This window comes from Lodderomyces beijingensis (genome assembly GCF_963989305.1).
Source record: "Lodderomyces beijingensis strain CBS 14171 genome assembly, chromosome: 4".
NCBI lineage: Eukaryota > Fungi > Ascomycota > Pichiomycetes > Serinales > Debaryomycetaceae > Lodderomyces > Lodderomyces beijingensis.
The window spans coordinates 1345621-1372927 of record NC_089973.1 but is presented as its reverse complement, the minus strand read 5'-3'; the positions used below and the strand labels follow the sequence as shown (position 1 = coordinate 1372927).

Below are 27307 nucleotides of genomic sequence, written 5' to 3'. Positions count from 1 at the left end.
TGTTCTCGACTCGTTTGTTGCTAATAAAAGTACCAAATAGTCGGTATTGTAAACATCCGAAGGTACGCGGGGCTTCAAACGCAAGTTGGAAGAAACCTTTCGAGGGTTTGAATTTCGTGCAGCCGACAATAATAGACAGAGCAAAGACTCTTTTTACAACTATTGTTCAACCTTTTTTTATCAATTGACAACGATTGTTGCTGCCGCATTGCTTTCAACCAGTTGATGAACTCAAACTGCCTTCCAACGCCTGGTGCATAAGTCCAATGCAGATGGCTGGCTCTTTTGCAGGCGGCACGGCAAGACCAACTTTTTTTTCTGGAAGCTGAGAGCTGAGATTGTGGATAAACCAACGACCGCAACCCACTATGCTCACTTTTTCACGTCAAAAAGTCAAAGGTTGCTCTAAAAAACGGTAGAGGTACCTGAATTTAGTGCCATGTTTTGCTCGGTTAAACTCAGGGAAGGCTTTTTTGTGGGGGGAGGGGGAAAGAGTGGAGGGGAGAACTTGTTGAACTTAAGTCACTCGGCATCGACCGACCAAACTATGAAGGAAACACTGCATATCAACAACATGTGGAACTGCATGAACCCTTGCAAATTTTTTGCATATACACAACCAGCACTGACGATAGGGTGCATTAAGGGCCCGCTTTTATCACCATCACCACCACCACCACCAAAACGGCAAAAAACTTTACGAAAGTAGGAATCGAGATCACATTGTTCTTTTGAAAAACAAACTTTTGAAAATGACACAAGCAACCAATAGGACGAAGACAGGTGCAATGAGGCCACATATTTGGCTGCGAAAGCTGATGCGGTTGGAACAAAAAATAGAATTGTACCAATGCAGAACGGAGTTGGCTCTGTCTTGCACATGAACAACAACAACAAGAAGAACAACAACTAAGCCGAAGTATCTCCTTTGAGGGACATATTTCCCATTCACCACGTGGCGAGAGGCTATCAGCCAGCTTCAAGACCAGCCCTGGTGAAGTAATATATAAAGGCCATGAATGAAACCCTTTGCAAGGAGGTTTTTCTGCCTTTCAATTTTTCAAGACAGGCTCTACAAGCAAATCACCAAGCTTCTTTACCTTCGCTTTTATTATTTTCATCATGAGATTTTCAACAGTTGCTGCGATTGCTGCTTTGGTTGCCACCGCTTGTGCGGACTTGAGCTTCCTTGACGACCTTCTTCAAGAGAAAAAGAGTATCATTGATGAAGAAAAGAGTCTTCTCGCAGAGAAAAAGACACTGCTTCTTAGCTACCTCGAGGATAAGAAGAAGAGCATTGAGAGCGAGATCTTTAACAAGACCAAGACTCCCGAAACTCCATCAACCACCACTTCCACCACCACTTCTGAAGCTCCATCGACATCGCCATCCTCGGCTCCACCTACGTCAACCACCACCACCACTACTGCCTCCCCTTCATCCTCCTCCGCTCCACCATCGTCTTCTTCGTCAAGCGCTCCACCAACTACGACCACCACCACTGCTACCTCCCCCTCATCCTCATCCTCCGCTCCACCATCTTCATCTTCCTCTTCAAGTGCTCCACCTGCTAGCTCCTCATCAAGTGTTCCACCTGCTAGCTCTTCATCAAGTGCTCCACCTGCTAGCTCCTCATCAAGTGCTCCACCTGCTAGCTCCTCATCAAGTGCTCCACCTGCTAGCTCTTCATCAAGTGCTCCACCTGCTAGCTCCTCATCAAGTGCTCCACCTGCTAGCTCTTCATCAAGTGCTCCACCTGCTAGCTCCTCATCAAGTGCTCCACCTGCTAGCTCCTCATCAAGTGCCCCACCTGCTAGCTCCTCATCAAGTGCTCCACATTCATTTTCCTCAGTTCCACCAAAGAGTTCTTCGGTTGTTCCCCCTGTTAGCTCTTCGGCCTCACCTGCTGGATCCTCGTCAACAACCACTGAAATCAAGACCACTGTGGTCACAATCACCTCGTGTTCGTCAGACAAGTGTCACACGACTACTGCTACCACCGGACTCACTACAGTGACAGAAAACTCAACTGTCTACACCACTTACTGCCCATTGACTTCAACTCCAGTGAGTTCATCTATCCCTTCATCGATCCCACCATCTTCATCTTCCTCAGTTCCACCAAAGAGTTCTTCGGTTGTTCCCCCTGTTAGCTCTTCGGCCTCACCTGCTGGATCCTCGTCAACAACCACTGAAATCAAGACCACTGTGGTCACAATCACCTCGTGTTCGTCAGACAAGTGTCACACGACTACTGCTACAACCGGACTCACTACAGTGACAGAAAACTCAACTGTCTACACCACTTACTGTCCATTGACTTCGACCAGCCTGGTTCCATCAAGCACTTCGTGGTCGCCAAAACCATCATCTGACACCGATACAACCGTTTTGCTCAGCAAGACCATCCTCACTACTCTTAGCTCATCTAGTGTCACATCTACAACAGCTCCTACCCCATCACCAAGCTCGTCGCCTTCAATCGGTATAACCACCGTTGTTACTGTTACTTGTACCGAGAACAAGTGCTCTAGTGTCACAAAGACCACCGGTGTTACTACCGTGTCCACAGGATCAACCACTTACACCACCTATTGTCCAATTCCTTCTTCAGCCGTTCCATCTAGTCCTTCCAGTCCTTCCAGTCCTTCCAGTTCATCGACTCCAACGTTGGTTCCAGTTACCAGTTCAACTGCCCCTTCAAAGTCTTCAACGACAGTCTCGATCTTGCAAGGTGCAGCTTCTGGAAACAGCCCAGTCTTTGCCTTGTTTGCTATTGCATTGGCTTACTTTATGTAAACTTGTTGGCAAGCTTCCACGCTGGATACAGCACACATTTTCTCGACAATTTTTCTTTCATTTTCATTCACAATCCTTTATTATTAATCATTTCAAATGGCATCTATATGATAGAACAACGCCAACACAGTATACCGACATGATGCATTGTCGAAACTTCGGTTGTTTTTTTCCTCCTTTATTTTGATATATTCTCAAAATTTTCGTTACCAAAAGTTTCGGTGCAAAATAATATATGTATTATTATTCCTATTTATCAAAACCTCAAGCCTCGAATCTCGAATCTAGTATCTTTCTTTCATCTTTGACGTATTTTTAGAGACTCCTCTCCTTCTTTTCTTGTTTTACCGGTCTCATTGCAGTTGATTATGGAATGGAAGAGTTGTTAAACGATGAGAACGGAATGGAATCAGAACTTCAACAAATGCCTCACTTCGTTGCTCTTCTGCAAAAAAGAACGACCGATTAGTCTCTGTTCAACAATTTACGGGTTGAACGTGACGGAAGAGACAGCTTTTTGGGAGTGGAAAAAAAACAAAAAAATAACAGCAAAGATTGAAAAGTGAAGAAGTAAAAAGAACAAGGCACTTTTTACATAACCAAACTTAGGGCGCTGCTGCTAATTCGGAAGAAAGTTCAAGCGGGAACGATAGGAAAGAAAGGTTAGGCCAGTCGGGCATTCCTTTTTTTTTGGCTGCATTCGAAGGACCCGAGTTGGGGCAAAGTCAGTTTCAAGTCGAAATTTAGCGGTGCCGAAACAGGATGCTGAATCTATCGATAAAGACAAAGCCTAACCCCGAATACCCAAAACCCAAAAAAACATGCCATTTAAATTCTAAAAATAGTTAGGATTAAAGTGTGTGATTAAATTGGAAACTGTAATCGTAGACTCCATAGCACTCGAAAAGGGTACATGGTCGAAATTTACAACATCACGAAAAGAGTTGAGTATCTTTCGGTGTGGACTGTTTCTAATTCAAGCTAGCTATTTACCCTTTTTGTAAATTTGGCTTCAATGTGCTTTCCAAAACTGTTCCGGCAGTCTTAGATCTTCCTTCAATGAAGTAGTCCGGCCATGTAGAAGTCTGAGGTCAAATGGTGAAGAGTAGTTGTTGCACCCTTATCCCATGTCACACAAAACCAACCAAAATTAGGGGTTATAAGGGGTAGGGAGGGGCTGTTTTTTTTTGTCTTCAGGGTCCCCACGCTAGCCATTTGAAGCATAAGCTTTTGTTCAATCTTGTTCAGTTTCTTAACGTGGAATTAACCTCGAGAACTTGTGAGGGTATAAGCTCAAAAAAGCTGAGTTTTGCATCTAGTCTAGCGTCGAAAGTAAGATTTGGTTAGATTAATTAAACACAGTTTGGTAGTGATCGACCCTGACAATCCAAAAATTTGCTCTCTGAGTAGGTTCATTCATGATGAGATTTCCCTCTCGAGTCGAAAATTGTAAATTCTTGGTTCTATCCTTGAATCACTTCTTGGTCTTACATGTCTTGATGGTGCTGCTCCATCGAACAACGTTGACAAGCGTTTTGCCAAACTTGACGATTTGCTTGGTGATATCCTTGGTCCTATAATTCCAACTTCCAACAAGAAGCGTTTTGCTGAACTTGACGAGTTGCTTGGAGACACTCTTGGTCCTGTAATTCCCACTTCCAACGTCAATGTCGTGATGTTAATGCTGGTTGATTAGTCAGATACGTCCAATTTTGCTTTTTTGACTATTACTCATCTACTTTTGGTTGTATAATTACTGCAGTAACTTACTATACTGTTTAATATATATTTATTCACTTTAATTGCGTTTTATAACTTCTTTAGCGTTGTTTGACTTTATAGGGGGGTGGACAAGTGTGGCCAAGTTTCTTAGCCGCCTAAGCTCTTGTTCATTTCACCAGCCCCATGAGTAAGCTCTTGTCAACAGCAACGTATTTCCTTACAACTGTTTGATAGAGTTTTTTGAATAGGTTTAGGCTCTTCTTGCAAACTCAATTGATGGTGAGAACTACTCCATTCAGCTGCAGTTAATTTGCTTTTTTGGGCAGGTCAGCCAGTCATGTTCCGAATTGAACTTCGTTATATCGAAAAAAGACATCCAAAAAGGCAAGCTAACTATTGGAGTTGTTTTTTATAGAAACCCTTTGATAACACAGACTTGACAGATAGGATGCTTCGTTTTTATTTATCTCAGTTAGTTCCGAGTACTTTCTTCAACCTTGGTATTATTCTTCATTCTCTCCTCACTCCCCCCCCCCCCCACAATGAAGGTGGCCTGTAATGCCCGTCATTCTCACCTGAATCATATGCAAAAGCCTTACTTGTCGTAACGCCAGCCGTTGCCACTGCTGCTTTATCCGTGTAGGGGCAACTTGGATGTTAATTGTTTATCAACATATGAGCGGTAGTCTGCAAGGTTGTGCATGCGCTGGAAAAGAAGGCCTCAGTTGATTGAGAGGAAAATCACATTGTTTCAACCTTTAAACATCAGCGAATTCCATGGTTTCATTACGTGATCACCATTGTATTGCAACTGCCGATTTATTGGCCACGTCTCAAGCTAGTTTAGAGCCTCTCAGTGGACTTGTTGAACCGCTCTTGGGTGGCCTTACCGATGAACTTGGACTCGGGGACCTTCTTGGCAAAAGATTAGCTGGGGAATTTGCTCAAGTTCCAGATGATATCGCGGCAAGGGACGATGTTGATAAACGTTTCCTTGAACTTCTTAGCAAGTTCAAGCCTCACACGCCTACTCCTTCCACGTTCACCACCACGGCCCATGACACCGAAACCACCACTACTCACAAAGTGGAAACTACTGTTGTTACTGTCACTCAATGTAAAGGTCTGGAGTGTAGTCTAGTTCCCCCCACTACTGGGTTTGTCACTGTTACTGACGTTGCAACTACTTACATCACTTTGACTCCCTTGCCAAGCACCACCACAACCACCACTGCTCCGCCTCCACCTCCACCAACAAGCACCGCTTCTGTCACTTTTGTTGAAATTGAAACCGCGGTTGTCACCATCACCTCGTGCTCATTAGACAAGTGTCACACCAACACCGTCACGACTGGTCTTACCACTGTCACGGAGGACTCCACGATTTTCACAACTTACTGCCCATTGACAACCACTGTCCCTATTTCTGTCCCTGCCAACCCTGTCAGCACATCAACAGACATTGAGACGACTCTTGTCACCATCACTTCATGTAAGGACAATGTGTGTCAAACTCAAACGGCCACAAGTGGAGTTTCCGTTGTCTCTGAGAGTACTACGGTTTACACCACTTATTTCCCAATTGTTGCAACCTCAAGTCCAAGTGCACCACCTCCTGCAAGCTCAAGATCCAGCTCCAGCTCCAGCTCTAGCTCCAGTTCAAAAGCACCATCTTCCAGTGCCGCTCCTCCAGCATCAAGTGCACCTCCTTCGGCTCCAGTTTCAAGCTCAACTGCAGCACCGGCATCATCGAACATACTCCGTTTTGGGTCATCCTGGAGAATTTAATGATTTGCCATTTTTCGGTTTTTTTGCATTTCGTTGAGCTCCGTTTCATATGTTGCTGTTGTTGTTTTTTCCTAGACGCAGAGAGGATTTTTTGGTAAATGCATATTGATATTTGCTTTCAATTTTTTTTTTCAAATTCTTCTCTTACTCTGCTGTGCTTGCCTGACTTGTTTCAACGTTTTTAAAAATTTCGTTTCAAAATCTCATAAGTATAGAAAATTAGTGCGTTTGCGGGAATGCAACGCACCATGGTGATGCCCAACCCTTTATACAAGTTCATGATGCCCCCGGGCAAACGCAAAAGTTTTCGCGTTTCTTTCCAAAAATCAGTGTTGATGTGCTTATGCTCCGTCTTGTTCAATATATCATACGTCTGGATGTTGGACTTGATGGTGTCAACGGGGAACATGGAAAGGTTGAAAGCTACTCCTGCCATGGCTCCGCTGAACAACAACTGCAAATCTTTGTTTTTGATCACGGGGTTCTTGGCCGAGTTGAAGTGCGCATTGATGTACTCGTAACTGCCAAACCAGATGGAGGTACCCACCACCTCACGGATCATTGTCGACTCTAACCCTTTCCAAAGTCCAGTGACGCCTTTATCTCGAAGCGTGGACTGGATAACCGAGGAATACGAATGCAGTTGGTTTTTGCTAGTGGTAGTGGCAGTGGCCATGTTGGAAACTTGGAGCTGGCACTTGACTAGTTCCACGGGCGTCAATATAAAGCTGGCCATGAAGCCGGCAAAGCCTCCAGACACACACTTGTTCCAAAGCGGTATGCTTTCGCTTCCCTCGCGGCAATGGCCAAGTTGTTTGGCCAACACGGTAGACGCATAGTTGTAGCTGCTGAACAACACCGCCGTTTCCAAGCACGCGCCCAAAAGAGGCGCTTTTAGCCCTTTGTAGAAGCCATGTATTACCCCTTCGTTATGATATGTCTGTGAGATCATGCGGAGTGTGCTTGCGTTGTGCAGTTGACTTGATTGTAGTCGGACCTTGATGGTGTCAAAGGGGAACTCGACTAGTTTGCCCACCATCCCTGAAATGGCTCCGTAGGTGATCTCCTTGACCGGGTGAAGCTTTAGTTTTTCTCGTGTCTCTTCCTCCATGGTATATATGCAGATGTCAAGTGAAGCTGGTGATGATGTAGTTCTGGTGGTGGCAGTAGTAGTAGGTGAAAAATTTATAAATTGTTGCGAAAAGTTTCTTACAAGAAAAGAAAAAAGAAAAAAATAATTAACCGCGCTGGAGAGATATGGCGGCGGATGCTCCTCGATGACATGGTGGGGGGGCATCACTCGAATTATGGGTCGTGATGCCGCGAGCCTCGCGAGTGCTTTGAATACACTTTTGCAAAAGTGGCGCACCAACACATCGTTGTCTTTAAGACAAAAGTTATGTAAACATTGGCCTATGTATCATTCGAATGAGCTCAAGGGGGGGCACCAGGAGAGTTTGAAGAAGATTCGGATTGCGAAAAAAACAAAAAAAAAAAGTGATGTGATCGTGTGACAACAGAGAACGTTTGATAAGCAAAGTGTAGTCCAGATTTACAACATAATTATACTATGACTGTGGGGGTGGTTGAACCATTGCTGTTCAAGCGGCTGTCAAAGTGGGCGAAATTATGGCTGATTCGTCCAACAACTTGAAAAACAAAAAAAAAAAAAAACAGAAAGTGCAAAAAAAAGCCCTATGCGGGACTCGAACCCGCAGCCTTGAGATTAAAAGTCTCACGCTCTAGCCGATTGAGCTAACAAGGCTTCTTACTGGCCATGGAGCAAACCTCTGCAATGTTATCAGCTAAACTCTTTCAAGTGTAGAGATAGCCAAGTAGTGACAAGTACAAGCAAAAAGACATAAGAAGATGAAGAGTTTCGCTGGTGCCAGTGGCCAAACTAGAGAACTGGAGAAGATTTAATAGCAGAGAGCGTTTTGCATTACAGTCTCCAATTTGTCCGACTCATGTTTTGGAAAATTTTGCATTCAACGAAATTAAAGCTTCAATCTTGAAGCCTTTGAACACCTCATCCCACACATCTACCAAATCCAGTTTTTTAATGCACTATAAACACTTTCTTTCTGGTTTAGACAATAAGCACTAGGGCACCACCAGAAATGATCTGTTTTTTTGCGTTTAATAGACGCATCTCTATTCCACATCACTCAACATTACGCTGCTTGAGGGATAAAAGAACCAGAGAATGTCGATTTTTGCACGTCCCTCACCCATAGGAACACTTTATCAATTGAAACAACTTTTCAGCACTTTTCCTACTTTTTCCCACTTTTTGAAGCCAGAGTATCAGTCCCTTTAGTGTGTCTCCACTTGTTCACCTCAACCAACCATCTCACATTCTTTGGCTGCAAAAACCCATCAAGGCACCTCCTGTGGCAGAATTTTTAGCTCATGGTACACGCACCGGTATTCTCAGGAGAAGATCAAAGAACAAAAAAAAACATCAAAAAAGCACGAAGCTGGCGAGAACATAACTGTACTCCAACGCTAGACACCAGCATTGCCAGGTCAATTCTTTGCAAATTAAATGTCTGTTAATATATTTAAAGACCAGGTGGAGGAAGATCGAGGTGAAAATGCACGTATGTCGGCGTTTCTCGGCGCAATTGCCGTGGGAGATCTCGTCAAGTCGACGTTGGGACCCAAAGGGATGGATAAATTGTTGCAAAGTGCCAGCAACCCCGATCACGCCATAGTGACCAATGACGGTGCTACGATCTTGAAATCTATACCATTTGACAACCCGGCAGCAAAAGTGTTGGTGAATATCTCGAAAGTTCAGGACGATGAAGTTGGCGATGGCACTACATCGGTGACGGTTTTGAGTGCTGAGTTGTTGAGGGAGAGTGAAAAATTGATTGACCAGAATATACATCCTCAGACCATCATTGAAGGTTTTAGAATTGCTAGAAGACACGCGATTGACGCGTTGGATCAAAACGCTCTGAACCACGGCGATGACCCTGTAAAGTTCAAGCTGGATTTGTTGAATATTGCCAAGACGACGTTATCGTCAAAGATCTTGTCCCAGGATAAGGAAAAGTTTGCCAATTTGGCGGTAGATGCCATATTGAGGTTGAAAGGTTCAACCAACTTGAACAATATCCAGATTATAAAAAAAGTTGGAGGGAAATTGTCCGATTCATATTTGGACCAAGGTTTCATCTTGGAAAAAAAATTTGGTATCGGCCAACCGAAAAAAGTCGAGAACGCCAGGATTTTGATTGCCAATACGTCGATGGACACCGATAAGGTAAAGATCTTTGGCGCCAAGTTCAAAGTCGATTCGACATCGAAATTGGCCGAGTTGGAGAAGGCGGAAAAGCTCAAGATGAAGAATAAAGTGGACAAGATTAGGAAATTCGACATCAATGTGTTTATAAACCGTCAGCTCATTTACGATTACCCCGAGCAGTTATTCACCGACGCCAAGATCAACTCGATAGAACATGCCGATTTCGACGGCGTGGAAAGATTGGCCTTGGTCACGGGCGGTGAAGTTGTGAGTACCTTTGACAATCCTGAAAATGTCAAAATCGGCCACTGCGACTCCATCGAGGAGATTCTTATTGGTGAAGAAACATTTTTGAAATTCTCGGGTGTTGCCGCTGGTGAAGCGTGTACCGTGGTTTTACGTGGTGCCACCGAGCACGTGTTGGACGAGGCTGATAGATCCTTGCATGATGCCTTATCGGTGCTTTCACAAACCACAAGGGATACCAAAACTGTACTTGGCGGTGGATGTGCCGAGATGATTATGGCAAAGGCAGTAGACCAAGCCGTAGCGAATGAGACTGGCAAAAAGGCACTCGCGATTGAAGCATACAGTAGAGCATTGAGACAGCTACCTACAATCTTGGCAGATAACGCGGGTTACGACTCGAGCGACTTGGTGACAAAGTTGAGATCTGTGATCTACAATGGCATGTCCACCTCCGGGTTGAATTTGAACAACGGTACCGTTGACGACATGAGATACTTGGGGGTTGTCGAGAGTTACAAGTTGAAGAAAGCCGTGGTGAATTCAGCCACGGAGGCAGCCGAGGTCTTGTTGAGGGTAGATAACATCATTCGTGCTAAACCCCGTACTGCTGATAGGAATCATTGAATAAATATATATATAGAGACGCGTTCAATGCATCATCGTAATCATACAAACGACCATCACCACCACCACCACCATCACCACTCATCTCTCGCAAGAAAAAATATCAACAAAAAAAAACAACCGCCAGACAAAAGACTTCCCCAACCTCCTCGCTTAATTGCTTAAATTTCGTAGATCCAAGTGCAAGACAGGTAAGGACAAAAAAAAAAAGGGTGTTCCATGCTGGGGGACTTAGTTTGAAACACACAACCAACAACCAGGCATATATATATTCAACTAGATTAAACTCCTTTATTCAACCACAGGCAGTTTGCTTTTTTTTTACTTTTTTTCCTTTTTTTTTCACCAGTTTACAGAATTCCAGTTTTTGTTCGGTTTTTTTTTTTTCATCATTTTCCGACCAATAGTCAGCATCCAAATAATAATCATCCAGTTCAAGTTTTCATGACTCGGAACATAATAACCTCAGCATCGGCGTATATCCATAATGACTCCTCGCAGAAGGATGACCGGAACCAGTTTGTGATACCAGCAAAGCCCAACGACTATGAAGCGCTTTTCAAGAAACTCGACATTGAAGAAACGGGTCACATCACATTCCTCGATTTTGTCAAAGCCATGAAGAAAATAAACCACCCCATGAGTGGGAATCGCGAGATGTTGCAGACTGTGTTCAACTCGTTTGATGAAGATCGGGATAAAGTCATCGACATTAACGATTTTAGACGACATTTGAACACGACAGATGAGCAAATCTTGCGTGGGTTCAACAAGATAGATGAGGACAACGACGGACGCTTGAATAAGCAGGACTTTGTTCGCTATTTGCGGGAAAATTTGAAGTTGAAACCCAGCGACGTTAATGTCGATTTGTTATTTCGGCAAATCGACTACAAGCATGATGGATATATTACCTATGACGAGTTTCGCGATTTCTTGATTCTAATGCCTCGTTTACACGGGTCGAGAATCAGGACGGCATTCAACTTCATTGTTGAAGAGTTTGATGTGAGTTCCGATGGTGATGTCACTTTGCAGAATCAATTTTTGAACGGCATTGGCTTTTTCTTAGCCGGTGGGCTAGCTGGTGTTGTATCGAGGACATGCACAGCACCATTTGACCGAATCAAGGTGTTTTTAATTGCACGTACCGATTTAACTTCCACGATTCTCCATTCAAAGCAAGAAATCGCCAAGCAGATTGCCCTGGGTGCCCAAACGCACGTTATCGAGGAATTGCGGAAAAAGCTAGCGCATGCCGAATTGGAAAAGAAAATCGAAGCATCGGCGCCTACTACATTGAGAGAAAAGACCATTCGCTCACCGATAATCCAAGCGGCACGCACGATTTGGAAACAAGGTGGAATCAAGGCCTTTTACGTGGGCAATGGCTTGAACGCGCTCAAGGTGTTTCCCGAGTCGGCGATGAAGTTTGGCTCGTTTGAAGCAGCCAAGCGGTTCTTTGCCCGAATTGAAGGAGTCGATGACGTGGCCAACATTTCGAAATTGTCGACCTATCTCGCTGGTGGATTTGGAGGTGTGTTATCTCAATTTGTGGTGTATCCCATCGACACGTTGAAATTCAGACTACAATGCTCGAATCTAGATAGCTCGCTAAAGGGGAATGCATTGTTGATCCAAACAGCCAGGGACTTGTTGCAAGAAGGCGGCGTCAAAATTTTTTATCGAGGCTGGCTTGCTGGAGTCAGTGGGATATTCCCCTATGCCGCCTTGGATTTGGGTACGTTTTCCACCATCAAGTCGTACTTGATACGCAGAGAAGCACTTAAATTGAAAGTGCCCGAGGACGACGTCAAATTGCCCAACTGGATCGTGCTATCCTTGGGTGCATTTTCGGGGTCCTTTGGAGCCACTGTGGTTTACCCCATTAATTTGTTAAGGACAAGGCTACAAACCCAGGGCACCTATGCCCATCCGTACACGTACAATGGATTCTTTGACGTTCTTCACAAGACGATAGCGCGGGAAGGTTACCCTGGTCTTTTCAAAGGGCTAGTGCCCAACTTGGCCAAGGTGGCACCGGCGGTCTCGATATCATATTTCGTTTATGAAAACTTGAAAAACTTGTTTGGGTTGCACGAGACGGTGTGAAAAAAAAAAAAATCATCCTCATTTACTTTTTTCCAACTGCCTAAGAAAACACTCCTATAGAATTATATATATATACATCTAAGAGAGAAAGAAAACATTATATATAAATACTAAGCAACTAGTTTTCTAGTTGCTTACTCTAAGTACGGATTCAATCTGAATGGATGAGTTTGTAAAATTTCGTTAATGAATCGGTGTAAAACTGCGGAATCAATGCTTGATCAGTGGGAGACAGGATGACGCGCTTCAACTCATCCACCGTGGAAACACCAGACAAAACAAGCATGGAGCCGTGGCCATTGCCCATGCCGGCGTCATTGGCAAACTTGATATCGGAAAACAAGGTGTCGCCAATCATGATGGACTTGGCTCTATCGAAACCGGTGTCGTAAAAGATGACATCGGCAAAGGTCTTGCTTGGTTTACCGACGTCGATATAGGGTCTGCCCGAGCAAAAGGACATGTATTCAACCATGCTTCCGCCCGCTGGTAACGTCAACCCATCGGGACCGGGGTAATTTCGGTCTCCATTGGTGCCGATAAAGGGCAATTTGCCGCCGTCGTAGAGCAAATACTGCAACGTGGTTGCGATTCGCATAAAGTTGAAGTCGTTGGTTGATCCAGCTACTACTGCGCGCACTTCGGGGTCTACTTTCAACAAGGGGTTCTTGGGGTTCCACGATTGGTCCAAGAGCGGGTTGGATCCGCCTAGTGGGATATAGCCTTCGTCAACGAGCTCGTCCTCGATTCCCGAGTCGCCCAACACCCAGACTTTGGAGCCGGATTCGATGTCCATTTTCTTCAACTCCAAAACGGCCGAGTAGCCCGTTGTGTATATCTGTTCCTTCGTGACGCCATGGATGCCCAAGCTGTTGAATTTCTCAACGTATGCCCTGCGTGACTTTGACGAGTTGTTAGTGACAAATGCAATGTGTTTCTTGTGGAGCTGGAGCTGCTGTAAAAACTGGGCCACGCCTTCAATCAAGGTTTCTGCTAGCCAGATGACTCCGTCGCAATCGAGGAGGAAATTGTCAAACAGGGTCACCACGCGAAGAGCTTCCTCGTGGCTGTCAACGTAAATGGGATTGGATTTTCTGGTCATCTTGTTACAAGGAGAGCAAAGAAGATGGTGCTCGGCTGGTGTTATCTCCCTGATGAGAGGAAATATAATCTCCAAGAATATTCCCGGGAATCTTTCACATTTCAAGATTCCCAAGATTTCCATGGAGATTGCTGCTGCTCTTTAAACCCGAGACCGAGATCTTTTTGACATATTGGCAAGTTTTGGCGCAAAGTGTGATGACGTAAGCACACACGTCCAGCGTGTGTGTCTCGACTGCAAGCTTCAACAGCGAGATAATTTTCTAATATGCTTCCCAAGCGGGCCCACCGCGCGGGCGACTTGTCTCGGGCTGCTTCCTGAGCGCCGGCTAGACTCGATCACTGGAGGTTACCCATACGGCTGGCACTCGAAACAAAGCCAGGCAGAGTTGTTTCTTGAAATGTTACTTATCCGCCGCTTTTTTTTTTTGGAGGGTGGAAAAAGAGTTCTTACTGACCGCCCAGAAAGGGCCAAGGACTCCTTGGGCCCTACCTCTTTTGCTCTGATCTGGATCCAACTCGCGTCAAGCGAGAGAGCCTTCTTCTTTTTTTGGTTTCCAACTGTGAAATTGTAAAGTGGCTTTGAGATGAAAACCCACCTTGGATGGTTTGTTCTAACGAGAAAGGATAGGGGGTAGGGAGTAGGGAGTAGGGGGTAGGGGGGATAAATCAAATTCTAAGCCACAGTAGATGTCGATATTTAGTGGTGGATTGAACCTTGAGCTGGGAGATCCAACGCGTATAGCCCCCGTCTCCTCTCTCCCCCTTCAAAGCTTAACATTACTTCATGAAACTTGGCTTGAAATTTCATCTCTCGGGTGAACGTTTGGCCAAAATGATAAGGTTTTTTTTTTATGTAAGTTGCATCTAGCTGGATGTAAGGAGGTCTAAAAACTTCCACGGGACGCGAAACCATTCTGAAAGTTGTTTTTAGTTCGTTTCACATCTTTTGTTTGGTAGGTAGGTAGGTTGTGGTGGCAGTGGCAGTGTCGGCGGTAGACTTAGATCCACCCACGTTGCTCTCTGTTTTAATTTGTCACTTCAAGGACAATTGGTGTGTGTGGTTACGATGGAGCCGCATTGGAAAGCACCAGTTCAACTCTAAAAATACTCACACCACACAACCACCACTCCTTGAAATCAGTCAATTGGCAAGGGGGGTTGTAGAGACCATTTACAGCAGCTCTCGAGCTCGAGCTTAACCCGTTTTGTTTCTTGCCAACAGGGTTCCTTCGAGAGCCCTTTCCCCGGAAATGTGCAAGAATTTCACCATCAACGTCATGAGAAACTCGAGCCATAACAACTTTTTTTTTTCATAAAAAAAAGCCGTACCAGCAACGCGGATCTCCAATTAAAAAAACCATAACTCAGTTGTCGTCCGCAAGGGAAAGGAACAAAGGAGTAGAGGTTGTTGGGTTTGCTATGAATGTGCTGAAATTGCACCATCGGGTAAGGTGTTCTACAGTAAGGGATTGAAAAAAAGGGGGGCCACCACCGTGGAAAACATGTGGGGAGAAGCACTGACTAAAATATAAAAATAAAAAAAAAAAACCCTCCCATACCAAAACTACAACTACAATCACAGCTTGAACCAGAACCACAACCAGAACCACAACCTGGAAGCAAAGCCACCCCTGCTCTATCTCCTGGAAAACTATATAAGTACCACTCAATTTCCCTCCTGTAATGAATCTAGATCGAGTTTCTTCCTTCCCTTTTCTTCCTCTCCCCCCTTTTTTTTCTTTTCTTTATTAACTTGTGTGTTTTTCAACCAGCAGGCATCAATTGAATCAAGATGGTTTTCGGATTAGGTAAAAAGGACGACGATGACGATAGGAAGTACGGGAATGACGATTCCAAGTACGGGTCACTGACCACCGGCGACTCATACGGGAACACTGACACTTATGGTTCGTCCAATAAGGGATCATACGGTAACGACGATTCAAACTATGGTTCTTCTAATAAGCAAAGCTATGGCTCGTCTAATAAGGGATCATATGGTAATGATGACTCAAACTACGGCTCCTCCAACAAGGGATCATACGGTAACGACGATTCCAATTATGGTTCCTCTAACAAGGGGGGAGACTCCTACGGCGGCTCATCAGGCAACACTTATGGTGGTTCATCCGGTAACGACGATTCAAACTACGGTTCAAGCACTAAAAAGAGCGGCTATGGCAACGACGACTCGTACGGTTCATCGGGCCGTGGCCAGGACACCTACGGCTCGTCCAATAAGCAGAGCTACGGCACCGGCGATGACAGCTATGGCTCATCGACTTCCAACAGAAGAGGCGGCAACACTTATGGTGGCGACGATAACGACGATTCAAACTATGGCTCGTCCGGCAGATCGGGTAATACTTATGGCGGCAGCAGCAACAGCGATGACAATTACGGATCTAGAAGAGGCAATGATTCTTCCGATTACTAAATGGAGGGTGCCGTCGTCTTGTGTAGATTTATGTTTTTAGCAGCCCGTTACCCTTTGGCTTGTTTAATCTAACTTGAGCTCCTTGAAGGAAAAAAGAAACATGTAGAATGCAATTTGCTGCTCTTTGCAAGGCCCAATTTGCGCTGATGTTGATGTAAAGTCGTCATAATATGAGGCTCATGGCTCTACAAGGCAGAAGCTAGTTTTCATCATCTATTATTAAACAACAAAATCATCTGTATAACTCACCACTCACTGCACCCCTCCCTCTCCCCTCCTCCACGGTGTGTTTTTCTCACAACGGAGCATACAACACTTGAGTGATGTATTTAGTTTTATACCGCATGATGGAAGCCACCGCCAAAGTATTATGCTTGATTGAAGTAGTAGCCAAATGGTTCAACACAACATGGTTAGGAGTAGGCAAAGCACCGGAATTGTTTTCATTGCTATTGAAATTGTTCAAAATGACACTTTCTAAATGCGGAGGCAATAGAGGTGGATGCAACCATGCTTGTTGTTGGCCATTATTGGACTTCAGTTGCTTGTCAATGGCAACATAATACTGCTCCATGACTTTTGGATCTGTAAAGATTGGCGGGATATCCCTGGTAAAGACTAGTTGTTGATCCTGAGGATTTTGGTCATAATAACGCGAATAGCCATTGCCCATATCGTCATCGTCGTTGGTCAATTGCCATCTTGTAGATCTTCGTGTAGTTAAACCGGGCTCACTGGCCTCCTTTGGTTGTGCTTGTGGTGAAGTTGGCGCGACAGCAGGGTCAACTTTTGGAGGCGGGGGGCTCACTTCGATATAGTTGACGATATTACCAGTTTGATCCGTTGCCGTGGGTAAAAAATCCGAGTATCGCAATTCGTTATCCACGATGAAACGTAGCCTATGCGTGCCCACTGGGAGCCCCAAAGTTATCATAAATGTCCCGTCCGGCTGTTTCACTAGTCCAATCATCTTTCTCCAGCCGGTGAATGATCCAGTCACGTAGACTTTCTCTCCTCCTTGCAGCCATTTGATATCAACCGGGAGAGTGAACACCTGTTCTTGTGGTTGCTGCGCCTCTGGTTGTTTCAGCTGAGCAGGAGGAGGAGGCTGGTTGTATTGCGGCTGTTGCTGTTGCTGCAGCAGTTGTGATGGGGGTTGTTGTTGTTGGGCGTTGTTGTTATGCTGCTGCTGCTGTTGTTGAGCTGAGCCGTCGAGTGTTTGGTTCTGTTGTGCCAAAGCAGTAGACGAATGGTCCACGTGCATCTTGTCTTCGTCGTTAACTTGCGCGTCATCTTCTCTGGCATCCAAATTCATTCGGTCCAAGTCTATATCATTGGTGGTGTTGGATTTCCCCTCGGTCATCGAAGAGCCGTTTGACGACGACGATGCTGTCATCGTGTCAGCACTTGTCGGATTGCTTGCGTTACTCACGTCAACCATCGACACATCCTTTGCCGTGGTATTGCTACCATGCATTTCTGATTGCTGGTTGTGTCCATGTCCATGTTCATGTTCATGCCCCGGGCTATCCGTTTGAGACATGTCGTATTTGTTGGAAACTGTTCACTCTGTTTTTTTTTTGTTTTTGAATGATGTACTCTTTCCTCCTTTTTTTCTAATGTTAAAAAACGAATGTAGATCTGGGCTTGAGCTTCAAAGTAAGGTTGAAATGAACTTCTAAACTTGTCAAATCATATACTAGATCTCTCTCGTGCCTACTAGTGTTGGTTGTTGTCTGGGATATTCCTGGGGTTGAGCTGGCTCTCTCTCACTCTCCGCCTGTCCAACTGATTTTTTTTTGGTGTTATTTTTTTCACTGTCGCACTTTGTTCAAAGCCACTCTTTGACTGGATAATAATCAGGACGGCAGGAGTCAAAGGGCCAAGGACCGGTCCGGTTGGCTTCTGGAAGGAGAAGAAGGAGGAGAAGGAGACTGGTGTGTAGGTTCGTGCCTTTTTCCTTTTCAAAAAAACCAAAAAATGTCAGTCAATTTTGCAAATGTTGAACGGCACCATCGGTTGGCTTTGAAGAAAAAACCAAGGGCAGTCCCTGGTTTGTTTCGTGCCGGCAAGAGTTGCTTCCGGGTCCAAATGTAACATCGATATGCCTGCTATATTGCTAGCACTACTACCGCTATCACCTACACCACTCTATACACCGAAACAACAGCATTTCATATCTAAATATTCGCCTTGGATGGTGGACCAACGGTGAGCACGTCTAGTAAAAAATCGGCGGCGATCATCAAAAGTCAAAACTCAACTCTCTAGCTTTTCCTTCGGCAGTCTCCCATTTTTTTTTCTTCCTCAGTTCATCCAGGTCTTCGGAGCCAAACCCACCTGAAATCTCCCATAAACACGCAAACTTTTTTTCTCACCTCTTTCGGGTTTTCTCTGCAGCTTGTAGATTGGTGATATTCGTCGAGATAGCATGATAAACCAAAATCAACACCACGGAGGCAAATCCGAACGTCAATGCTATCGTGTTCAATTGGTCGTCCAGAATCATTTTATCAATTGGTCAGCAATTTCTCAAAAATTGATATCTTTCGTTTCCTTTTTTTTCCACCCAGACGGCAATGTGTTTCGTGACGATTGCTTCTCGAGTCCACGGGGTCGAGTTAGAAGGAATCACGAACGGGTTGGATAGTTGATCTTAAAAAGGACAAATCAACCTGGATACTTCCACGTTTTACTTTCTACATACGGCCAATGTCGGAAACTCACCCCCCGAAAACACGACACGACACTTCTCTGTCACGTGACAGTGGTCAGACCATGGTGCACTACCTGGCGGAAACATGCCCAAGAGGCCTTTCAAAAGAACCCTCATCTTGAGCCCTTCCTTCCCCCCCCCCCCCTTTGCATCCTTATAGGGAACTAAAAAAACCAACAGAAAGATGTTACTGCCGTGGAAATCAGCACTTACTCGACTTTCAACACGAACCCCCAAAGCACCACCAGCGCATGCCCTTGTTCTACGCACACCTCTCCCACTACATCATCGAAATTTCACCACTTCGACCCGAATTTGCAATAACCCACCACCAGAACCGAAAAACCCAACCGTGATCAGCATCCCGGAAATCTCGGAAGAAGACTTGGCCCTCTTGAACGAATTCAAACATACAAAAATCGAGCCACGAAACAACCCCTCAACCACGCTGCCTCCCTCAAACGAGCCATTTTGGATCAAGAGAGAACGCAAGTTGAAATCCAAACATCAACAGTGGTCGCCGCACCGTAAGTTGTCGCGCACGGAAATGATCAAGCTTAAAGAAATGCGAGAAAATTTCCCCGAGTACCGCACCATCGACTTGGCGGACTTCTTCCACATCTCACCCGAGGCGGTGCGCCGGATCTTGCATAGTAAATGGGTGCCCAATGACCGCGACGAGGATCGATTGATGGAGCGGTGGGGTCGACGTAAACAGGAGAAACAGGCGCAATTGGAGGAGGCTCGCAGAGCTGCTGGCAATGCTGGTGGTGGTGGCGGCGAGAAAAATAGGAAAAAGGTGTTTACGCAAAAGAATCATAAAAAGGTGGATCATCGCGGGTTGAATAAGGATTACATGCTGATTGGTCGAAGGTTTTGAAAAAGGAGGTACTTGGGGTAGTTTTTGGAGGTGGATGAGTTGGGTCATTGTGACTACTTGAAATAGAAGAAAATACAAAATGTAGTTGTATATGCTTGTATAAATAGAAATATTCTAATGCAGTGGTAGAATGAAGTAGAAAAATTTTTATATTTTGTAATAGTAGTTGTAATTGTAGTTGTAGTAGTAGCAGTCGGATCCTCATCTCATTTCATTGCACTTCATTTTCTTCTCTTGTTGGCTTCACTGTTCAAATTCGGTGTGCTGGCACTGGCTTTCCTCTTTTTATTCTTAGGGTCTTCGGAGTTTATCGTCTTGGGAGAAGGGCTGGAGACATTGGTTGAAAGATGCACGGATGAGTTGGTCTTGTTTAATTTGCCGCGCTCTTGACCCTGTTGAGGTTTCAGTTGTTGTTGCTGTTGCTGTTGCTGCAGCTGGGGTCGCGATTGCTGATTAAGTTGCAAGTTTTGAGCTCCATTGAATTGAGGTTGTGTTTGCTCTTGTCCCACGAGCCCAGTGCCCGGCATGCCCATCTTCATAAACGACGCAGCTTGAGATGTCGACAATAACAATTCCAATGCCCTCTGCGGCGATTTGATCTTGCTCTGCTGGCTGAAATCAATCAATTGTTTCATGTTTGATAGTATATCTCCAACTTGAAGGTTCCTCAATACCGTCACGCCTAATCCAAACGAATTGACATGTACTGAAGCCTTGGAACTTTGTATCGACTCTCCAACTGGCTTACCCTTGCTCAGGAATAGGCTTGACTTGAGCGAGATTAGATTTTCAAAACTGGTACAACTAGCATCTAACCATTCAATGCGCAACTCTTTGCTCATCAACACCTTGATATGGCCCTTAGCCTCGGTCACGGACTCATCCTCGTAGCGAGATGTCAATTTCAATCGCGCTATTAATATAATCGACCCAGTATTCAACACTTGATACCGTATGCCATAAATATCAATCAGGAAACTTTGAATATCAGATTCGGAAACAGCTTGAGCGAGGTATATAGGTGCCGTTACTGCATTTAGTTCAAACTGAGTATTGGCTTGTTTGCCAAGCTTTAAAAATTCAAAATCAAGCCCCGTAGTTTCATTAATCGATGGCTCATTGGCGTTTTCATTACTGCCATTGCTCAAATTGATCTTCATACTGGCGTTGGGCAAGAAGTAAGCTAGATAGATTTTCCTCCAGTATTCGCTTCTTTTCAAGTTTTCCCGGCTTTCATTGCGGATGTTATCCACGAGATCGAGTATCCGTATACCGGCAGCGTTTCCCAAGTTCCGCTTGAGTAAACGCGTATTGATTTCCTGCTGTATTTGATCGGGGAATACAGCCATCGAGTTTGGTCCCTGCATTCCAGCCATGGCTTGCGACATCATTTGCTGTGAAAGCATTTGCCGCTGCTGCTGCTGCTGCTGCTGTTGATGAAGATGCTGTTGTTGTTGTTGTGGTGCAAAGTTGGAATTCATCGGTGTTGCTTGCGCGCCACTACCTGGAGGTTGTTGTTGTTGTTGTTGTTGTTGTTGTTGTTGTTGTTGTTGTTGTGGCGGTGGTTGTGGCTGTGCTAGAGTTAGTGCTGGTTGTTGCAGAAGTCCCATCAACGGCGTCTGACCCTGTGAATTGTTAGCAGATGTAGACACTTGAAACTGAGGCTGCTGCTGCTGCTGTTGCAGCAGCATAGCTGTTTGCGGCGCCGAAGCCATTCCAGGATTGGGATATTGCACCACTTGTTTCACGACGCTGTTTCCCGCTAGCACGGGACCATTGGTATTGGCATTGGGATATGCAGTTTTCGACATGTCTTGTCCATTGGCAGGAGGACTCCCGCTGTAGTTTGCATTTCGTTGTAGACCCGGTCGGCCTGAATTCCCCGACATGGGTGCAATCTGGTTTTGCTGCTGCTGCTGCTGTTGGGGAGCCTGTTGCGACAAGTTGAAAGCTTGTTGTGATGGAGACACCGTGGATGTTCCGTTCATTCAAGCCGGGGTTTTGTCAGTGGCTCTTGACTATGTCTGTTGCACAGCGTTTGATGTTGGAATGTGCGCGCTAAAAGGTTACCTAGCTTGATTATTGTTTTCTAGACACAAAAAATAAGAAGAATATCGGGGTCGGAGATCTCCTGTCGGTGGTTTTATTTGATGATGATGGCGATTTTGGTGGTGCTTTATTGTTGATCTTGATCTGTTGCAACTGTATCTCGTGAATACCAGCTTTGTTGTGGTACATGGGGTTCTAATTTTAATTTTTTTTAACGCCTTGTTTCGAGCCAGAGAGACAATAGCATGAGCTACCAGAACAGAAACTACCCGGCACAACACACGAACAGGAGGAAGTGAAGAAGACGGATGAGGAAGAAGAAGGAAGAGAAGGAAGATGGAAGAGAAGGAAGAAGAGCATATCCACCTCGTAACCTCGTTATTGCGCAGTTGTTGACCAGCACATTCATATCAGAATACCTATATATGAAAAAAAAAAAAAGAAAAAAAACTTACTTCCAGGCCAATATGGAGTTACCATTGAGACTAGTGGTGTTGTTAACATATCTCACCAATGCAGGATGATCAAGCATGGGCCTTCGCTCTTTGAAAAACAAACTGGCATCCTCGTCATGTCCCGTGTCGCCAGCCTTATCATCAGCTATAATCTCACGAGACTTTGTCGCCCGCCGCTTTAGCAACTTATTTAAGGTGTCCCTTTTCTCCTCTTCAAGAACCTTGTTCTTGTAATCCAATCTCTTTCTTGCATTCTCAGCTTTCCGAAGGGCAATTTCCTCTTCTGTTTCGGTTTTCTCCTTTTTGGTTTTGGCTTTCTTGCCACTTTCGTCCAATTCAAATAGTTGCCCCTCGCCGTGGTCATGGCCTATTTCGTCCGCGGTTAATCTTGCTCGTTGTCGTTCTGTCATTTTCGTGATATCGTTTGCTGCATGCGGGTCGTATTCGTCTTCCTCGTCCGTCAATATCAAGTCAGGGTCCATATTCTGCACGCGAGGTTTAGATTCCCTAGTGACTTTCACCTTGGCCTTCTTCTTCGCGGGCTTGGGAGTAGGCACGGGCTCAGATACGTCGTCGTCAAATAAATCATCGGTATCCTCTTGATAGTAATTGACTTGTCGCTTCCGTGTCTGTCGGCTGCCTTCGGGAGAAATGGCGGAAACAGCAGAAACAGCAGGAGTTGTTGGTGGTAGTGGTGGTGATGATGGTGAAGATGGTGAAGATGGTGATGATGGTGATGATGGCTGCTCTGTTGCTGCCGTTAAAGCGGAAGCTGCAGCTTCCACTTTTTTGGGTGGTTTTATCGTTATCTTGATTGACTTTGTAGGTTGGTGAGACTTGGAACCAAGCAGCGGTTTCACCAATGTCACTTTTGCCTGTGGGGGAGTTGCAACGTCTGCTTCAGCCTCGAGTTCATCTTTTAAACTCAAGTCTTCATCCACGTCTGATGTTTCCAAACCGTAGTTGTCATCATCAACTGCCTGATCCTGGTCCTGATCCTGGTCGTTCTCACTGAAGCTTGAGCCTCCCTCTTCCTCTTCCCCATCCCCATCATCATCATCATCTTCTTCATCATCATCATCTTCTTCTTCTTCCTCGTCAAGATCGTCGTTCAATCCTTCCTCATCGTTGGCGTCAAATTCATCATAGTCAACTTCTTTCTCCTCTTCTTCTTCGTCCTCCCCCTCCTCCTCCTCGTCGTCTTCTACCTCATCAACGATTTTCTTCTTATTCCCGTCTCTGGTACCTCCAGATGTCGTGCTTTCATCCTCCAGGTATCCTACCGCAGCATCGTCATTTTGTTCTTCAATCAGTTCGTCAGAGAACCGCAATTCGCTTTCTTCGTCGCTGCTAATTACGACTCTCGCTTTGGCCATGGCGATCTATTTTGATGGAAATTGCTTGCAATCGGGGTGTCCTTGCCTGTCACACCTTGATCTTGTTTTTTTTAATTTTCTTTGTTGAAAAGCGCGGATCAAGAATACCAACTCTGGAGTTTTAACGACTTGTCGGTGTGTTTATTTGTCTCCAGACATCATTTCAACCACATTTCTGAGCAAAGAGAATGGAGGAAAGAAAAAGGGATTGCATGTATTGCTTACCAGGCGATCCAGAAAAAGCTGCTGTTTGGGAGGGGGATCTAATAACTAACACATTGTATGGGACTACAAAAATCCTTTGGCAAAATCTCGTCAAACCTCTTGCGGCCAACGTAGAAAAAGCACTTCCAACTACTAAACTTGACCGCTCATATATAAACCCTTGATACTTCTAATCTCATTCTTGGTTTCAACAACAAGGTTCTTCTTTTTCACTTTGGTGTTCAACGAAGCGCCCGGCGCCAACATACCGCGATCCAGAAGGAAAAACTCGTCCACGTTGAAATACTCCATTTCGGCCTTGTTTTGGAAATCCTTGATCGCGTACGACAAGCCCTTGGAATGCATAAAGCTATCCATAGCATAACTTCCTCTGACACTTTCATGAAGCAAAGTCGCGATTTTTTTCAACTTCAAATGCAACTCCGTTTGACCCAAGGCATCATTTGCTTGATTCTTTTCGTCGTTGTCGCCACTTGTTTGCACTATTGCGTCAGCATACAATTTGCCATGGCGTCTAATTGCCGTAATGGGGATATAGTTGACTTTGGTGATGACTTTCAAATACAAGTCGCGGAGATTGCCACGGATACACTCTAGAACTTCTAATCGTCGCTCTGAAGCTGTTTGCAACAACGGCTTGATGGCAAAGACTGCAACAAGGAAGGTTACAACTAGTGAAATCGACGCTCCATGAGTCAACTTGATCAAGTATATTAGAAGCTGCGATTTGCTCCGCGGGCCCTGGCTGTAGGACGAAGGATCGTAGGATGATTCAGGGATTGTAAGCTTTGGGATCGATGACATAGTGTAGCTGGTGCTCTCAGCCTGGCGTTGTCGTCGTGATTTGGCCGCTTACTCCACTGCTGACCCCAGCTTTTGACCCTGAGGTGGATTTTGCCAGGCCTTCTACGTGGCGGCAGAAAATTGGCTATAACAAAACCCCACGGAGCTACCAATTGATGGGTTTGAGAGAGATGGGCATACCGTACCGAGGTGTGATTTCTTTCATAGGCTTCGAGGCTAGATTCCACCTTTGCTCAACAGAAATGCAATCGTTTCGATGAATTTGGTCATACTTGAGCCGACAGATAGATTGTCATCACTTCTGGTTTTGAAGTTTTTTTTTTTTCTTCGTCTTCTTCCATCAGTTGGTGATACATCGATGATTGCAAAATGAAGCACGCGGCATGATGCCAGATTGGAGAACATTAATAAGAAATACAAAAAAAGAGATGATGAGTCTGCGTGTTGAGGCTAGCCTGAATGCGATTGACTTTGCTATTGAGATTTTCAGGTCAATATCGAGCAAAATACTCTGCTATGGAGAGTGCTCAAGTTTACATGCGAAATATTGAATTTTTCATCTAATGGAGGCATTTCCCCCCCCCCCTCCCCATCCTCTATTCTTGTTGTTTAAGTAACCATTCAAACAATGGTAGAGACTTTTTGGAGACCGATCAGGTCATCGAAAATCGGTGGACGTGGAAAAGTTAGTCATGTTGCGCAAGTTTTGCTTAGACAATTCGATTTCCTGTATCATAACTTCCTGGCGTGCCTGATTGTGGGGCTATATATACCCACCCCCCTCAGTTCCAACTTTTTGACCCGCTTGTTGAGCTAGAAGGAGATGGAGCAAAAGAACTCGGGTCCCGACGGTATCACAAGACACACTCATACAACAATCTCAACTCCAATTCATCAAACATGCAGTTGAATTGAAAGAATACACCTTTGCCTACCTTCCATCAAAAAAAAAAAAAAAAAAAAAAGTATGCAAAAAAACTCCCCCAATCTTGATCAGCACCATTACCATTAAAATATCCAAACGTAGAAGAAGTATAGCACAACAATACCGAAAACCAAAAGCCACATCTTCCAACTAATACCAGCACGCTGACTCATAACAACCATCTTGTTATACGTATTCTTCAAAGTGACCTTGCCACGCTCGAAATTGTTTGTGATGTCGTCATTTAAACTTATCGACTTGTTGATTTCAACACCCATCTTCTCGCCCAAGTTTTTGAGCAAGCTGATCTTCGCTCCCATTGAGTCCATTTCCTGGTCGTTTTGCGTTTCTAGTGAATTGAGGAGGGACTCGTTATGCAGAGCACTGGCGTGGTTATTGTTCGATGCCAAGTTGTCATACGGTGAAGCTGTGCTTCTCAGTGGTGCTCGTGAGGGCGGGGTCTGACTGCGCAGCTGTTGATGTTGTTGTTGGTATGGTGGGCGTATATACTGTGTCGGTGTACTGAATAGCTGAGTTCGCAAATCTCGCTGGTGGGCACTTCCTGCAGCTGAATACCTCGATGTCATTACGCGTTCACAATAGATATCCGTTGTCTGTATATATCTTGTATATATGTATACTATGCTATGGCGGGTGAAATGTGGAGTGGTTCCATGGGTGGTGATATTAAAAGTGTGAGTTTTTGATGTTTGTTGTCAACTTTCGGAACAATTGCAGACAGAGAAACTGGTCACGTGACCTTGCCGATTGATCTCTCATCTCAGCCCTCCATCTCCATCGTCATCTTCACTGCTTAAACCATCAACCGGGGGTTTTTTTTATTCATCCTCCAACTCAAAATTAAAGCATCTGTCAAGATATATATATATGTAAAATTGTTGCAGAAATGTCTCAGGAAGTACCGAAATCGCTCACTTCGGTGAGACACGTGATCCTCATTCTATCAGGCAAAGGAGGTGTCGGTAAGTCGTCGGTGACAACCCAAACAGCATTAACGTTAGTCAACAAAGGATTCAGCGTGGGCGTGCTAGACATCGACCTCACAGGCCCCTCACTTCCGCGCATGTTTGGGGTTGAAGCCAAACAAGTACACCAATCTACAAAAGGGTGGGTTCCAGTGCAAGTCTACCCGGAAACGAGCCACGGCAAGGGCAGTCTCAAGCTCATGTCGCTTGGGTTTCTCCTTGGCGACAGGGGAAACTCGGTGGTGTGGAGAGGACCGAAAAAGACCGCCATGATCAAGCAGTTTCTCCGCGATGTCATTTGGGAAGGCGGCGCTAGTGGCGAGCCTCTCGATTATCTACTTATCGACACTCCACCCGGCACATCGGATGAACACATTGCCATCGCGGAGGAGTTGAGGTACGCGCAGCCTATCGACGGGGCGATAATCGTCACTACACCGCAGCAAGTTGCCACTGCGGATGTGCGCAAGGAGATCAATTTCTGCAGAAAAGTCAATTTCGAGATTTTGGGCATTGTGGAAAACATGTCGGGGTTCATATGTCCCCACTGTTCCGAGTGTACTAATATCTTTTCCAGTGGTGGTGGACGGGAGTTGGCGCAGAGCTTGGACTTGAGCTATTTGGGGAATATACCTATCGATCCGCTGTTTGTGGAAATGATTGAGCTACAAGAGGACAGCGAGGGCAAGAGGTTGATTGATTTGTATCAAGGGCTGGACTTGAGGCCGATCATGAATGATATCATCGAAAAGATCTTGCAAAAGGGTCTACCTTCGAGGATACCGTAGCTGTGTGAAAAG

General features: G+C 45.1%; 14 protein-coding genes across 14 annotated transcripts; 7 read left to right on the top strand and 7 right to left on the bottom strand. All coding sequences in view use genetic code 12, as the record gives it.

Annotated features, from left to right (window-relative positions):
• Nucleotides 1-1122: 1122 nt before the first annotated feature.
• Nucleotides 1123-2799, top strand: LODBEIA_P36170 (uncharacterized protein; the record flags this gene model as incomplete). The annotated part of the gene is made up of 1 exon (XM_066973747.1): nt 1123-2799. The coding sequence occupies one exon, from the start codon at nt 1123-1125 to the stop codon at nt 2797-2799; it is 1677 nt and encodes a 558-aa protein (XP_066830555.1).
• Nucleotides 2800-5298: 2499 nt separating this feature from the next.
• On the top strand, nt 5299-6309 carry LODBEIA_P36160 (uncharacterized protein; the record flags this gene model as incomplete). The annotated part of the gene is made up of 1 exon (XM_066973746.1): nt 5299-6309. One exon carries the CDS (start codon nt 5299-5301, stop codon nt 6307-6309), a length of 1011 nt encoding a protein of 336 aa, XP_066830554.1.
• A 181-nt stretch (nt 6310-6490) lies between these two features.
• On the bottom strand, nt 6491-7420 carry LODBEIA_P36150 (uncharacterized protein; the record flags this gene model as incomplete). Its single annotated transcript, XM_066973745.1, has 1 exon — nt 6491-7420. The coding sequence occupies one exon, from the start codon at nt 7418-7420 to the stop codon at nt 6491-6493; it is 930 nt and encodes a 309-aa protein (XP_066830553.1).
• Nucleotides 7421-8857: 1437 nt separating this feature from the next.
• LODBEIA_P36140 (uncharacterized protein) lies at nt 8858-10438 on the top strand (the record flags this gene model as incomplete). Its single annotated transcript, XM_066973744.1, has 1 exon — nt 8858-10438. One exon carries the CDS (start codon nt 8858-8860, stop codon nt 10436-10438), a length of 1581 nt encoding a protein of 526 aa, XP_066830552.1.
• Nucleotides 10439-10882: 444 nt separating this feature from the next.
• LODBEIA_P36130 (uncharacterized protein) lies at nt 10883-12550 on the top strand (the record flags this gene model as incomplete). Its single annotated transcript, XM_066973743.1, has 1 exon — nt 10883-12550. The coding sequence occupies one exon, from the start codon at nt 10883-10885 to the stop codon at nt 12548-12550; it is 1668 nt and encodes a 555-aa protein (XP_066830551.1).
• A 151-nt stretch (nt 12551-12701) lies between these two features.
• LODBEIA_P36120 (uncharacterized protein) lies at nt 12702-13652 on the bottom strand (the record flags this gene model as incomplete). The annotated part of the gene is made up of 1 exon (XM_066973742.1): nt 12702-13652. One exon carries the CDS (start codon nt 13650-13652, stop codon nt 12702-12704), a length of 951 nt encoding a protein of 316 aa, XP_066830550.1.
• A 1794-nt stretch (nt 13653-15446) lies between these two features.
• On the top strand, nt 15447-16091 carry LODBEIA_P36110 (uncharacterized protein; the record flags this gene model as incomplete). Its single annotated transcript, XM_066973741.1, has 1 exon — nt 15447-16091. The coding sequence occupies one exon, from the start codon at nt 15447-15449 to the stop codon at nt 16089-16091; it is 645 nt and encodes a 214-aa protein (XP_066830549.1).
• A 295-nt stretch (nt 16092-16386) lies between these two features.
• LODBEIA_P36100 (uncharacterized protein) lies at nt 16387-17568 on the bottom strand (the record flags this gene model as incomplete). The annotated part of the gene is made up of 1 exon (XM_066973740.1): nt 16387-17568. One exon carries the CDS (start codon nt 17566-17568, stop codon nt 16387-16389), a length of 1182 nt encoding a protein of 393 aa, XP_066830548.1.
• Nucleotides 17569-18991: 1423 nt separating this feature from the next.
• On the top strand, nt 18992-19687 carry LODBEIA_P36090 (uncharacterized protein; the record flags this gene model as incomplete). Its single annotated transcript, XM_066973738.1, has 1 exon — nt 18992-19687. The coding sequence occupies one exon, from the start codon at nt 18992-18994 to the stop codon at nt 19685-19687; it is 696 nt and encodes a 231-aa protein (XP_066830547.1).
• A 221-nt stretch (nt 19688-19908) lies between these two features.
• LODBEIA_P36080 (uncharacterized protein) lies at nt 19909-21675 on the bottom strand (the record flags this gene model as incomplete). The annotated part of the gene is made up of 1 exon (XM_066973737.1): nt 19909-21675. One exon carries the CDS (start codon nt 21673-21675, stop codon nt 19909-19911), a length of 1767 nt encoding a protein of 588 aa, XP_066830546.1.
• A 512-nt stretch (nt 21676-22187) lies between these two features.
• On the bottom strand, nt 22188-23567 carry LODBEIA_P36070 (uncharacterized protein; the record flags this gene model as incomplete). The annotated part of the gene is made up of 1 exon (XM_066973736.1): nt 22188-23567. The coding sequence occupies one exon, from the start codon at nt 23565-23567 to the stop codon at nt 22188-22190; it is 1380 nt and encodes a 459-aa protein (XP_066830545.1).
• A 357-nt stretch (nt 23568-23924) lies between these two features.
• On the bottom strand, nt 23925-24596 carry LODBEIA_P36060 (uncharacterized protein; the record flags this gene model as incomplete). Its single annotated transcript, XM_066973735.1, has 1 exon — nt 23925-24596. The coding sequence occupies one exon, from the start codon at nt 24594-24596 to the stop codon at nt 23925-23927; it is 672 nt and encodes a 223-aa protein (XP_066830544.1).
• A 1008-nt stretch (nt 24597-25604) lies between these two features.
• LODBEIA_P36050 (uncharacterized protein) lies at nt 25605-26108 on the bottom strand (the record flags this gene model as incomplete). Its single annotated transcript, XM_066973734.1, has 1 exon — nt 25605-26108. The coding sequence occupies one exon, from the start codon at nt 26106-26108 to the stop codon at nt 25605-25607; it is 504 nt and encodes a 167-aa protein (XP_066830543.1).
• A 320-nt stretch (nt 26109-26428) lies between these two features.
• Nucleotides 26429-27295, top strand: LODBEIA_P36040 (uncharacterized protein; the record flags this gene model as incomplete). Its single annotated transcript, XM_066973733.1, has 1 exon — nt 26429-27295. The coding sequence occupies one exon, from the start codon at nt 26429-26431 to the stop codon at nt 27293-27295; it is 867 nt and encodes a 288-aa protein (XP_066830542.1).
• Nucleotides 27296-27307: the final 12 nt, after the last annotated feature.